Source organism: Oreochromis aureus, linkage group 14 (genome assembly GCF_013358895.1).
Source record: "Oreochromis aureus strain Israel breed Guangdong linkage group 14, ZZ_aureus, whole genome shotgun sequence".
NCBI lineage: Eukaryota > Metazoa > Chordata > Actinopteri > Cichliformes > Cichlidae > Oreochromis > Oreochromis aureus.
The window spans coordinates 7,520,602-7,535,773 of NC_052955.1; the positions used below are offsets into that span (position 1 = coordinate 7,520,602).

Here is a 15,172-nt window from a genome sequence, read left to right on the forward strand (position 1 = left end):
ATTCATTACAGTGAGAGAAAAACAAAATAACATCACGGCGAGGCAACAATATTAAGTTTCATGCTCACAATGGTCACACATCAAGCACTTGAGGTTCACTTAGCAGACTTTTAACAAGGCTCTGCAATGACAGGGCCTACGACACACCGACGACAAGGTATTTAATAAAAACGTTAAGTACAAATAGCTGATCTGCGTGTGGCTAAATTTATCTGACAGAAGAAAATGTGAAAACAAGGCAAAATAAAAATAAAAAAAATACCACAGCATATTTTTGTAGCAACAAAAAGTCCATAGTTCAGAACAAAAGTAATAGAAAGAGCTACGGCTGAGCTGTTTTCATTGGCCACCTTGGCAAAGCAATTGCAATGGAGCCGCAAACAACCCTCAATACAGTATGTCACGATTCAATAATCAGTTACCTTGTGAGCTGCTATCAAATGCTGAGTTCTGCAAAGCCCAATTGATTTGTTGCAGAAATGAAAGGCCGGCAAACTGTGATTCACCACGGACTCTACCACTACCGAAGATGTCTGCATTTGTGTCAGACATTTGAATGCGTGTCGCGTGTGCACGTGTGTGCGGAACCAGAAAAATGAAAGACTAACAAACAACTTACGAGTTATGTATATTCTCTATTCACTGGCTAGCCAGTCATGCGCACGCATATATATGATACGTGTGTGTGCATATAGGTGTGGGTGTGAGTGGACAGCATGCCAATCAGGAACTAACAACTAACAACATTGTGTGGAGGTAAAAAACATACCACTAATAATTAATGGGACAGGTAATAGGAAACTGATAAGATCACAACCTAATGTTAGTTAAAAGAAGAAATTAACAGGATTGCTCTTTTTAATCACACATCTGTCCGCTTATTATTTAAGTTTGTGTAATGTGAAATGTTATTCTTTTGGAGAAACCCCAGGCAACAGGAGCAATGTTTACTAAGTGCTTAAGCAGAAGTAGTTGTACAAAGCTGTTATACAACTTAAATATAATTTAGAGGGCTGTCCAGGTTTTTTTTTATTATTATTATTATTATCTGTTTTATTGGGACAGCAGTTGAACAAAACAATTGTATGCCTTTTTACACTTTCTTTGCTGTTACATTTTTAAGTTATATATTAAAAAAAAAAGAATAAAGAAGAAGAAGAAAAAAAAAAGAAAAAAAGAGAGAAAAAAAAAAAAGGGGGACTAGGGTTGGAGGGCAGCAGGGCAGGTTATAATATCTTCTATAAAATCACACCTCATATGCTTAACATAGTCTGTCCATTTAGACCATATTCTGTAGAAGGTATCCCTCTGAAGTTTAAGAGAAAATGACACTTTTTCCATCGCATAGATATCTTGTACAGAATGTATCCAGTCTTCCATCGTTGGTGGTTCAGGTTTTAGCCATCTTCTCGTAAGAGGCTTTTTACTTGCGGCCAGTAGGATATACAGGAGTCTTCTGTCGTTGGAATTTAGTTTGTCTTTAGTTTGCTTAAAGTTATCCACCAGTATTGGTCTCTAATCCATGATCATTTACAAAATGTTTTTTCTTTTGTTTTTCCTTCAACTTTTGAGACCATTTTTTTGTGCAATGTACCAGTGGACAAACTAAATTCCAACGACAGAGGGCTGTCCAGGTTTTATTCACACTGACTGGTGACTAAAAAATGTAACCAACAGTTGTTTTATTGTGGCCTTTCATTGACATGACTAATAGAATCACATTTTTCACAATACAGATAAGTAAGCTGGCTAATTAAGTCTGCAGCAATCACGCCGTGGAATGCAGCAGTCTACTTTAAATAATACAGATTTTATTTTTTACGGGAAATGATGTGTCTGCTTGAAATACTTTCTTTTCTTTTAAAAACATCTTATAACTGTAGTGAATGTATGAAAGAATGGCCATGTTTCTAGCTCACCTTTCCTGCACTTATTGTTCTAATGCCCACTCAAAACTGCTGTGTGCACTTAAAACAGACTCCAGAAATGATGCCGTATGAACAAACATTTCAAAAACAAACAACACAGTTCATACAGGATGCATTCCTTTTTTTAGCTGAGCTACTTGAGTGAAGCTCCCCATTAACCCATTTTGAGAAATAGCTCTGGCATTGTGCTCTAAGAACAGGAGAAAAAAAAAAAATCAAAGAGGCTTCGATGCTTTCCTCAAGGACTATATATGAAGGCAGAAAGTGATTGTGCAAAGTAAAAGCAAACTTTTTTTAATTATAGTTCCAACAGTAAATTGAACACAACACAAAATGAAAATAGATAAAATTATCCTTATATGTAGTTTTTTTTTCTTGGAATTTATATATTGAATTCTTGTTGATATTTGCTGCAATCCCATTTTAGATCTCTGTGTTTGGAGTTGAGTGTGACGCAATCCTGCCAGCTTGTTCTGGATCGTTCCGTCACAGCCTTGTGCTGACCTCCACAGTGGAGCCCAGGGGAACCTTCACAACAGATTTGGCATCTCATTTTCAGTGCAGCAATGGCCGTCCTCTCCTATCTGTCAGCACAGTGCCCTCGTCTTTCTAGATCACATCTCTTAACATCTCTTCCTCTTCGCCTCCTCTTCTCTTCCTATCTTCCTCTATCTCCCTAAATCTCGCCTTGCTTCTGATAAAAAATAAACCCAAACAGGCCAAACAGAATATCCATTTTGTCTTCGTCTTCTGCTGCTATGTCTATATATCAGTACGTATCAGTCTTTCTGCCCTGAAAGCTAAATCTATGAATAAGACAGAACGGGAGAAAAAGAAACCCCTTCTGTCTCATTAAAATCCAACAGTCGTCTGTAGAGTAGATACAATGAGGGCACAATGGTCTATTAATCCACATCCACTCAAGTCCACTGACATATTTCTCAACCTTTCTTTTACTAAGCAATTAAAGGACAAATTGCTACATTTATCTCTCAATTTTATAATATAATACTTGAATTTAAAAAGGTGATACTCTTTATATCCGAAGAACCGCACCCACTTTACTTCTTTATTCTTTCCTCGTCTTTTTTTTTTTTGGTACTTGCATCTGATATTCAAAGGCAGTGAGGGGTTTGATCAGTCGAAATTATGGCAGTTATGCATTCACTTTTATTTCTTTTATATCTCAGTACTTATATTCATTATTTCTGTAAGCCCACTTTTTATGCTGTTCCTCAGAGCAGATCAAACCTGAGGTTACTTAGCAATTCTCCCACAGCTCGAAATCATGTTTGTGTCTGTTCTAGCCTTTGTATTTTCAGTGGTAGGCTCTCAGGCGAAAGCCCTGATGTCAGGCCTGCGGTATGTGGGCTTAATCCATGGCTCCCACTTCAGCTTCAGTTTCAGCCCTCTCTTCACTGTCTCGGGGACAAACCGCTGCATCTGTGCCCTTCAGAGAACACAACAGCACTAACAAAGATGCTTTCTCACCCCTCTACCTGCATCCTGGCCCTCCGACTTCAAAGCACAACCCCAAAAGCAAAGCAAATGGTGTTCTGTTTGCATTTATCTCCCACTATCTGTGACCATCGGGGAGATAGGGGTATATGTTGCTGCTGTAATAGGCCCATTGTGCTCTGCCTTAGGTCCTAGTCTTATCTTCATTACATGTTTTCTAAACAAACAAATAAACTGAGACACATTTCTGGAGAGGATGGAGGAAGGGGCTGCGTTTTTATCTTTGAAGATTACTTTCTTGTATATATGCCTTGAAACAAATGTTCACTTTGACCATTTGGTGAAATTGCCTCCCTTTGCATTAGTAAGCCCTCTATAAAACTTTTTTTTTCTCCCCTAGAAATTTAACCTGAGAAAAACAGCATGTATCCTTGCAGCCTCGTCCTCTGAGCCTCAAGGGGTTTTGTTACGGTTTAGCCATACTTACAGTTTCCACTGGTAGATCGTGACAGGGGGGTTAGCATCAGCCCTGCAGGTCAGCTGAACATTCTGACGGTTCAGGTACCAGTTTCCATCAAACCCCTCGATCTGCACCTCGGGTTCATCTGCAAGGAAAGAGCACTTCTGTCAGTTATCCCTCTGGAACATAATCCACTGCTCTATCATTGTGCCTTTGCTGAAGGACACTAGCAGTTTGCCTTTCAAAACCCATCCACTTTAAAGTAGCAGACAGCTGATATTAGCTTGAGACAGTGGATCAAAAATTGTCTTGAGCAGATGATCTAAAAAAAAAGAAAAGAAAAAGTAATCTACTTCTTCACATGAAAACTGCGTATAAAAGATTCAATGGACAAGTAGTGTAAGGAGTTCACAGGATCTAATGGTATACTGCTAATAATTTCAGATGATGCATGATACAAATAATGCTTTACTGGTAAACAGACAAAATGCCAACTGTGTTTATGTATTAGTTACATAAACATAACTGCATCACCTGGAGCACTTTGGAGTGCTTATTCAGAAAGGACACCTATTAATTCTATTAACACCCTCATTACTCACTGTTCTAACAATTATATAGACATCGCTGAACATTTACCTGTCTTAAGGCAAAAGCAAATTTATGACATATGAGCAATCATAGCGATAATAACTGCACATTTATAAAATTATACAGCTGAATGCCATCCTGGATAATGCTAGCTAGCCAGGTAGCATAATAGTCAGTTAACCGCTGGCTCTGTCCCTACATTCAAGATGGATGTTGAAGAAAAGAGAGCAGAGATGCCAGAAAGTAATATACAAAGAAGAGAAGAAGCTTTGTCTGGTGTTTTGAAGTTTTTTTCTGGTAGATGACAGAATACATTTTGCCACAACGTTTAAAAGGACAGGCTCCAATGGAGCTTGTTTCAAAGTCTCACTTTGAAAATTTCAGGGAAAATAGTGGCAACAAAAACTGGCATTACATCTACCTGAAAAGCAGAACCAGCCAGCTGTTAATGACTGAGTCTAAAGCCCTGCACCAAATACTAACTGTTGTTAATATACCCTAAAAGTAGACTAGGAGGCTGTTGTTTTGGTTGTGTGGTTTAATTTTATTTATGTTTATTTATTTATTCATCTTTTTAATGATGATAATAATACATTTCAACATTTCCTAAGCCTACTTTTGCAAAAATAATATTAATAATAATAGCTTGAAAACACCAGAATCTTGAAGAAAGGTTAAAATATTTGGTCATGCCATCCAAATAATACAGCAGTGTAAAAGAACCATCGCACACTTGCTAACACAACATTGAAAAACAGGTCCTGTTTAAGCATTGATTTTTCTCTAAATACATAATTTTTTGTAAATAGTGTTTGTCTTGAATAATTGTTTATTCAGTCATTCTATTAATTATTGATTCTATTAGTTATGTCAGTAGAACTGGGAAAAATAGATTTCCAACATGCTTAGACTGAGTCTGGCGCTGTAGTTTACTGCTCATTTGTTTTCTCGTAACCTTAATCTTTTTTTGGTGTAAACTGTGCTGAGTGGTGTGATCTGGTGACAAAATCATCACGTGGATGCAGGACAAAATAAAAGCACAGACAAAAAATAGTGAAGCAGTAGGAGAGTGGTGTCTTACACTGGACGTTGAGCACCACGCTGTCTGTGATCTTCTCATTTCGGTACGTGACGATGCACGTGAGCTTCTGTTTGTGGGTCTCGCGGCTCGGAATCACCACATAGTTGCTCCGGACCGTCACTGTCCCATTCTGGTTGCGAGTCTCCTGGTAAGTGGCTTCGCCTTTCAACCTGGTATCCCATTTGATCACGCTTGGGGGCTTTCCATTCGCCGATACACAAGTTGCAACTGTCATCTTACGCTTCTGAGCCCTAGCCACAATCGTAGGGGTTGTCAAGGTCATACGTGTCATGGGCCGAGCTGCAGAGCAGAAAGGCGAAATTAATTTTCAGGAAGAAAAGAGTCACTCAAGAATGAGCTTGATTTTTTAATTTCACTTTCCATTTTATTTTAGTGTCTAGTCTTGTCTGCTTTTCTAACAATCAATTTCCTGAAGTAAATTAAACTAAGAAGCTGAGATGAAAATAACATTGTTTTTCTTCCTTCACTCCTCAAAGCTCTCAGATGTAGAACCCACTTGCCTACCCAAATGCGCAGTCATCCAATTTCAATCCTTTGTGAGTTGCCAATCAGAAATCTACTCTTAGTACATCAAAAGGCAGGCTTGAGCTTGAGCAAATGCACAACTGAAAGAGATAGGCTATAAAGAGGCCTCTTTGAAGGCTGCCGGTTGGTTATCTGCACACATGTTCCTGATGTTCACTGAGCCTAAAAACTGAGTCACTGAAGCCTAAAAAGTCCTGGGAGGCCAAATGACACAAAACGGGGACTTGGAGCTGACTAAGAAGACCCGGCAACAGGGACTACTTAAGCCAAGTGCTGTTTCTTTTACTGGTGCTTAATAGAACACAAACCAACACTTAATTTCTAATTAGCTCTCTAATCAGAGTCAGCACGCAACCTTTTCAAAGCTGCCTCTTTCCAAGATAAACTACATCTCGAGAACTCTTTTTTTGCCACACTACTATTCAAGCCAAATTATACACTCAGAAGTGCTCCTATTGATTTCCATTTCACCTGCCATTTTTATCAACTAACCTCTGCGAAAGTTTCCTGTTTTATAAAAGCTATTAGGCCCATCTTATATGGAATTCACCAACATATATATTATTCATTGACGTGGCTGTTGGTGCTGCTCTGCAACTGCTACAGTTTCAACAACAAAGAGAACAGTTATACCGAGAGCTTCAGCAAACATATAGAAAGCAGCCAGTCTACGGTTTTTAGTCTACTTTACAACACAGCCTGTAGCAATGGGCATCGAAAAGAAGAGCTGTAAATGTGTTTTTACTAAGCCTTTCACTCAGGTTGTCAGGTTGACCCTGTTTTATCTGTTTCAAAAAGTCAATAGAACAGGGTTTTCATTCCTTTGATTGTTCATCAGACCAGCATAAGCGTGCTCCAGGAAATAACTCCTTAACTGATGTTCAGAAGTTTAACCTGTTTTTGTTTTGGTTTTTTTTTACTCTCTTATCTTGACTCTAAATGTAGTCACATATACTTAACTGGAAAAGTTACCCAACGTTTTTCCATAGGATCTTTGTTCTACAACATGTAGGAGCTCACAGAGTAGGTTAGGCAGGTTGTTCCACTGACTAAAGACATACTTTCTGTTTCCCAGAAGCTGGTAATTTTAAATGTTCCCATTCACTCGGTGGATTAAGCTTAATAATTTGATCTCGCCACAATTTAGGCTTTCTTAAAAGTAGATTTCTTGAAGATGGATGTTTATCAGGCAGCGTTTTGGGAATATTACTGCCATTAATGAAATCTCTGGTGCACTTTGAAAAAGATCACAGTTTTAATGAGAAACCCAAAGGTCCATATATACATTCAGAACATGTTTTGAATGTTCAGCTACTGCTTTACTGGATATAAGTCTTAGATAAATTCTAGACACAAGCCCGGAGAATGGGAAACAATGAGCGATTAGATTACTAAGATTTAGATCCCTACAGAACTGCTTTATTTTTGCTAAAACCAGATTAGCAAAAAATGTTCCTTTCAAATTACAGATTAAAGCAGAATTAAAATCAGTGCAGTTCTTACCATACACAGTGAGGTTGACCATGTTCTCACGGTTGCCTGCAGGAAATGTGGTATACTCGCAAATGTAGGCAGCCTCGTCGGACAGCTGCAGGTTGGAGAACACAATTGTGGTGTCTTCCAATGAGGGAGTACGATGACGAACAGCTGCATGTTTGAAGCTGACCCGCTCCTTGAAGGGCGGCAGCACAGACACACCCAGGGCCGGGTTGGCGATGGCCACATTCTGTTTGGTGCCATTGAGAAGCTTCTGCCAGGTTACTTGGGAGATCTTGACTGGTGGATTACTGTTGATGAAAACGCAGCGCAGCTCCACTTGTGAACCCACGAAGCCAGACTTACTGGTGTCCATCTGTACCATCTGTCCACTGCCAGCTAGACACAAAGAGGGGGGCGGAAAGGAAAAAAAAAACATTTAATTACGATTAACAAGTGTCCAAGGCCAAGCAAGCACTCCAGTCAATAGCAAGTACATGCACTGAAAGTCAAGGAGTCAATTCAGCCTCCTAGGTAGTACAAGCACGCACAACACTCAGAAGTCAGACTCGTGGATTCAGCCATACGCACCTGTGAGCCACAGATACTATATCTGCCCCCTATACATAAAAAAGTTGGTTCATGGTGGTGGTTGTGTGCGAAAGCTGGGGGAGTTGTTATTAACATAATGGGCACATCCATACAAGCCTGTCTTTGTCCACAAAGGTGCCGTTTCTGATGAGATGGGAGGGCCGAGCGAGAACCAATGCATCACTAATGAATGAGTACAAGGGCAGTGAGCTGGAGCCAAGTCGTCGTCTGCTGCGCTCTCTTCCACCTACCCAGCAACACACTGGGTAGCCCATTGTAATTTTAATTACTTTTTACTCACAAATACTTCAATGACTGCCTGGAGCTCCTATTAGGAGAAACAATGTGTAGTCCTGTGTAAGCACTCAAAACAATGAGAACACACACATTAGCTGTATTAAAAGAACCCAGCAATTAGGCACTCCTCCTTTACTATCTAAGCCTGTGCGGAGCATGGTGGCAAAAGAAAAGGTCAATTAGAGAACATGGACCTTCGGTTTAGTCTTTCATGCATATATTGACCTTGTGCTAAACTGAACTGTTGAATATTGTTCTTTGTAATGCATTTTTGCTTTTTATTTAACATTAGCAGTTATCAGCCTTGAATTAACTGTTCCTTACAGTCTCTATGCCTTTATTAAGAACTGGAATCATTAAGTGACAGGAAGAATAATTACACAAGTCACTCCCTTATTCACACATTCCGATTTGTCAGAATTGATCATTTGATACTTTTTTGTATATCAGTATAAACAGAACATTTTGGGGTTTGGGGTCTATTGGCTTGACACAATCTGTTATCTCAACATGGATGTCATTTCAGTCTCTGTCAAACTGAGAGCAGCAATTTTTCCAAACTGAATAACTGATTAGTTGAAAAAGAATGCATTAAGTTTTAAGCCTAATTAAGATTAGGCTTAAAACTTTTTGCTAAAGCATATGGTTAGGGCTGGATCAGGTGACCCTGAATCCTCCCTTACTTATGCTACAATAGGCATAGGCTGCTGGGGGATTCCCATGATGCACTGAGTATTTCTTTTTCAGTCACCTTTCTCACTCACTGTGTGTTAATAGACCTCTCTGCATTGAATCATACATGTAATTAATCTCTGTCTCTCTTCCACAGCATGTCTTTATCCTGTTTTCCTTCTCTCACCCCAACCTGTCGTGGCAGATGGCCCCACCCCTCCCTGAGCCTGGCTGTGTCAGAGGTTTCTTCCTGTTAAAAGGGAGTTTTTCCTTGTGCTTGCTCATAGGTGGTCATATGATTGCTGGGTTTTTCTCTGTATGTACTATTGTAGGGTCTACCTTACAATATAAAGTGCCTTGAGGCGACTGTTGTTGTGATTTGGCGCTATATAAATAAAATTGAATTGAATTGAAATTAATGCTGGAGGTAACTAGTGCATTTTTATTTTAGTTTTTTTTTTTTTATAATCTGTAGTAATAGGTCTTCTTCATGGATAACAAACAAGTACAAGTTTCACTTAAACCTGCTCTGAGCTCTGCAGTGTCAGCAGTCTGAACAGATGTGCCATTGCAGAGCACCTACATCCTGTTGTTTCAACACTTCTTTGTTATCTTGTGCTACAATTTATGGTTGTTTCCAGGTGAAGTCTGATGATGTCCCATTTCCTGAAGCGACAGCCCCTGACTGAGCTTGTATTTACAACTAGAGGCAGCCATAATTATCTTCTATGGATACACAACTACCCGCAGGAAGAAAGACTGAAATTCCTTCGTTAATCACGCAGGACTCATAAACGGACTGAAAATATGCTGTGGTCTCAAGTAGAGAAGTGGGGCCTAAACATATGCACCACAAGCAGAGCGGCTCTTTAACGCTGAATAACTGCATCACAATGATGGATAATCGCTGCCCTCAGAAATAAAGTTTCCACAGGGGGGCTTTAAAATGTGTAAGAATGCGTGAGAGAAATCCATTTCTGTATACACTCAGTCACTACAATATCTGATGTAGTTGATCTTTAACTATACAAGGATCTGAGGAAGAGGGGAAAGCGAATTCTGTGTATGCAAGGCTGTCAAACTGTCTTAAGTACCGGCAGCGACTGTTATGTTAAGATTTTTCTTGTAAAAACGGTAGGTAGTCAGCCAAAGGACGTCAAGGCCCAATACATGCATGTAGAGAGGAAATGGTGCAGACTCTGGGTAGACCATTAAGATTAAGCATGTATTTTTTCTCAGCAGGCTGAGAACTCTCAGGTTGAATGACTTAGGCTGGAAAGCAATGCATTATGAGAGAAAGGCAATTTCGATCTATTGTTATGTGCTTTCGCTCAAATGCTGCCTTTGCGGCCTACATCAAATCACATAAAAAAACAAAGTGACAACCTTTTGAAGTTACTGAGTGCACATCATCTTTCATTTCCTTCTGACCACATCAGCAAGACCCTCTCTATAGAGATTTAGACTTGGGGGATTTGAAGATGACAGATTGATTTACTAATGCAGTTTGACAGAGAGGACTGGCAACCTTGTCATCTGTACCTTGAGAACCACCTGTGTCCTTGTGCACCCCAGGGCAATACTTTACTCCATTTTATCACAGCTTAGATTACCAGTTGTGGCAGCTATAGTATGATATTTTTGAAATAGCAAACACAATTTACTGCGTGACAACACTAGTTAAAGTTTAATCTTAAGTTGGTCTGAAGTGGAGGAGCTGCATGCTGCATGTGGCGGGGGCTGTAAAAAACTCATAAATATGTACCTGGCCAGACCTCATCCATTTCAGCGCTAAAACAATAGTGGCAGGGGCCGGCTGTGCAAAGAGCCCCTTCCCCCCTCGCTTTGCTCTTCCTTCCTTCTTTCTCTGATGCTACCAACTCAGATTGAATCAACTAAACAGCAACTAATGCAAATGGAAACTCGAGGAATAGGCATAATTATACAGTCACAGAGCCCAAATTCACTCTGTAAAAGGGCCAGAAGCCCCCACTGGGACCCCTTTCACTCAAGGACTGTTGGACTCTTTGGCTGAGCACAGAGTAGCGCTATAATTACAGACTACATAACAGAGTGGCAAATGCCACAGAAAGCACAGTCACATACATGCATGAGATTCTAAGAAGGTAGGTTGGAGTGGGGGTTTAATGAAAATCAGTGGTGCAAAAACAGAAGAGAACAACGGAAAAAGAGATAGGCAAAGTAGAGAAGTGTAGAACTGTCGAGAGGGAGAGAGAGACAAAGAGGTAGGTGGAGCTGTAGGGAGGACTGTAGGTGTGCTACTGGTTTGAGGTTGGCTGGCATTATTGCCTGTGCTGCTGCTGCTTTGTTCTCACACTGACAAGAGGATGATTGGGGGAACAGTCATGCTCTAATACACCTGTGGATAGGGTAGGCACTGCCTTAAGAGTTGCCAAAGGAGAGAGGAGCCGTGTTTCTGGAAGGAAAAGCGATAGGACAAACAAACAAAGCAGAAAGTATTTCCAAGCTGGCAAAATATTAAATAAAAAAAAAAGAGTGGCTTGATTCTCACCAGGTGAGCTGAGTTGGATCAACGGGGACATAAGGGGCAGTATTAAAACAGCTGCTGTGCCGTCTGGCCCTGCGCTGATAGCAAGAGACTCCCAAGGCCTCGGCACAGAGCTGTGCACGGAACGTTCAACTGTAATAAGATCTGGCCTGTCAGGCAGAAAGGAAAAGCATGTGCTTTGTGTTGTTTGCATATGGCGCATTGGACATTGTGCATTAGAAGCTGCACCAAATAAAAGCCTTCAGTCAAATGGCCTCTCCATGGTGCATGGACAATGTCCAGGAAAATAGAAAATGTATTCAAATTAGTCACATTGAAACATTTTATTAACCAGGTGGGAAAACAAAGATAAAACAAAAAAACCCAAACACAATGAATTCCTGTCTGTAGCGAGCCAAAATGAAGGATGCAAACATTTAACATTTGCCTTTTTTCTTTGTTTTTTAACCAAATACAAAGATCAGCCCACAGATAAGCCCATAGGGCAGTATTCAGACAGACCTTGTTCTGGTACATATAAAATCACCATGACAAAATTAAACTGATAAATTTGATAAGTATATATAACATCGAAACCAGGCCCAACATCTCCTTCAGACCAGGAAGGAATATATCTCATAGCTAAAATCTAACACTGTTGTCTTTTATTAGCCAAATTGGCAATATTTCAAAGGTAGTTATTGCCTACTTCAATATTGTGCATCCAAAGGAATCCATTGTGCGTGAGTCAAATAAAGTTCAGAATAATTCACCTCAAGCTGCTGCAATGCGAGAAAGGCAAAGATTAAATAGAACTGAATGCATATTTTAGAAGAAACACTCATTAATGTCTTCTATTTAAAGCTGCACCAGGCAACTCGGCACACTGTCAGTCCCAAATGGCAGCGAGACGTCTCCGTTTGAAGTTTCAACACTTCAAAAAGCCCCAAATGTGTAATGTGATGTCATCAATTCTTTTTGGACCGAAATGTCATCTTTTCAGTGGCTTCGGAGGATAGAAATGAGGAAGAGTTTTAGTTTTTACTGAAAACAGTGCCACTTCCTTAAACAAGGGGAGATCCGACTTCCGTAAAATTATTTCACTTAAGCAAATATGTCAAAGTTTTCAGTGGCACTACAGTCTCTTCTAGCTCCCCTACAGACGTGAAGTATTTTGGTATAAACTTCTTGCCAAGTGCAGCTTTAAAGCTTATCACATGAAAACACATCATCTCCTCATGCTTGATATGCTTTGGTTGCTCCACTCTACTGTTGCTTAAGTGGGATGCTGATAGATAAAACACGGCTTGAGCCGCACAGGATAATGACTGTTTAATGTAGTCCCAGTTCCCACGGCAATGGCACAGTCCTCTATGCTCCCCTATTCATGACCACACATGGGGTGTTTAGGGGGAGTCCAAATCTACTGTCTCATACACACACAGAAACCTCCCATTAGCAGCTTGTTTATTCCCCTGGTAGGACAATTTTACTCTTTTTGTTTGTCAGTGAGTAATTTAAAGCTCTTGCGGTGGCATTTTGCTCATGTTTTATAACAAATAGTAGTGATTCCCAAAATGATTTATAAAATAAATGATGGTATTCTTCTTAGGGGCAACTGGGAACTCTTACTGTCCCCGAAGCTTTAATACAAACAGATAGGGCACTTCATTTAAGGATAAGCCATATGCTATGTGTACTGCTGCTCTTTATTGACTGTGGCCATTTAGCTTTTTGAGACAGAGCAGTACGTGTCAGAGAATTTGTTTTAATCTACACTCAGACACTATTTGATGGTGCTTCAGCCAGGTCTCTTGGGTAAACAATGGTGTACCTGCCAAAGCAGCTCTCTTTACCCTCTGTCTCCCCAAGCAAACATCCGACTGCAGAGGCAAGTGAAACCTCACTGGAACAGATGGTTTAGTACCCCTGCTCATAATTTTCCACTATCTGGTTCAAATTTGAAATGCTTTTCTGTACAACACGCTCTTTCATTGAGGACAATGTAACATCTGCTGGGCTGTAAATGTTAATGATTATCGGGAATATTTATTATGTTAGGCAACTTCCCAACCTGGGATGGCTCCATGAGAGGCACTGTGCATTTCATTTGAACTATTTGCAATGGCTGTTTGAGCAAAAGAGTATCGTAATGGCCGACTACCGTCACACAGTAGTCATGTGTTTTCCACCGGGGCTATAAAATTGCTACTTTCGAGTTGGCAGTGTGTAGCATCGGCTACTCAACTATGCACACAGGCTCTCACCTAATGTAGCTGCATCCATCGTTTGTAAAGCAACATGGGGTTCAGAGCACAAGCCCACACACACACACACACACACACACACACACACACACACACACACACACACACACATGCCCCTCGAGCAGCTTTAAGGCGTTTCAAATGTCAAGGGGATGCATCACTTTGCCTGCAACAGAGCTTCTCATCTTAGTTCAGCGGGATAATGATTCATCCTCGAATGAAAAAGTGGAAAACATCACTACTCCATTTTGTTATCAGACAATTTCAAAGAAGCAAATCTACAAGACAGTGAAGTTTATTGTGCGCTTTTTGGGAACCTCTCATGATACCTTTTGAATTTAAAACATAAAGTGGATAGCAGTTCTTGTGGATTTTCAGTAATTAATATGTGTTTTTATTCTAGTCTAGCAGGAAATAAGCTAAAAGCAATTTGGGATTTTGGTTGTCTTTGACCGAGGCAATGACAAATAAAGCTTGGCCAAAAATAAGACTTTTGCCCTACAGAGAGAGAGAGCGAGAGTGGAAGAGAGAGACAGAGAAAGTATAGCACGTATTGAGTGTAAACACAGAAACACAGCATCAAGAGAGCTCTGACCCTCCTCCCTCAGCCTGCAGCTTAACAAAACAAGGCCACCATGGTTTCGGTTCTACGACACAAAATAAACATAGCTGACGTTACCTGACCAAATGGCGAGATGACATCATCCACTGATACCAGATAGCAATCAACTGTCAGTAAACAAAAGGCCGGGTGCAAGGGGAAACGCAGCGATAACCTTCCTCTTAGTAAATGAGTGACTGTAAGCGTCAGAGTTGTGTGCAGCTGACTGATACTTGGAGAGAAAAGCTGGGAACCCTCCAGGTGTTTCAAGTATCTACAACTGTGGTATCAGAAATAAAATGCTGCACTATAAGAGTAATATCAGCCAGATAATAGTACGCTTTATCAGACAGCTCTCAAGCCAAGACGCTAGGGACCGCTTACATGGACCAGACAATTAGTCAGCAAAGCATCTCGTCCACAGAATGGGTTCAGCGTTCACAATGATGCGCGCTGGTTATTTTTCAATAATGCAAACGTTTCCCTGGGCTTTCAAACAAGAGCAGCTGTTGGACGTCTTAATAGGAAAGAGCTGATCAATAAATAAAAAGGGGGCCACAGGCGAACTGCGATGCGATGCATTACGGCCTCAGACAGGCTGAGCCACGGCGACTGCAGGTATCAGCTTGGAGCACGGAGCAGTTAAGGGGTGGGGTTACATAAATGTGATGTAGAGGATTTTGGGGAGTTAAGGA

General features: G+C 40.5%; 1 protein-coding gene across 1 annotated transcript in view; it reads right to left on the minus strand.

Annotated features, from left to right (window-relative positions):
- The window catches only part of nectin1b (nectin cell adhesion molecule 1b), a 74,573-nt gene that overhangs the window by 18,281 nt on the left and 41,120 nt on the right, over positions 1-15,172 (minus strand). The window contains exons 2-4 of the mRNA XM_031751230.2: positions 7,568-7,939; positions 5,519-5,818; positions 3,874-3,991 (exon numbers count right to left, since the gene is read on the minus strand). Coding sequence (XP_031607090.1) covers positions 3,874-3,991; positions 5,519-5,818; positions 7,568-7,939 — 790 coding nt within the window. The remainder of the gene's footprint in view (positions 1-3,873; positions 3,992-5,518; positions 5,819-7,567; positions 7,940-15,172) is intronic.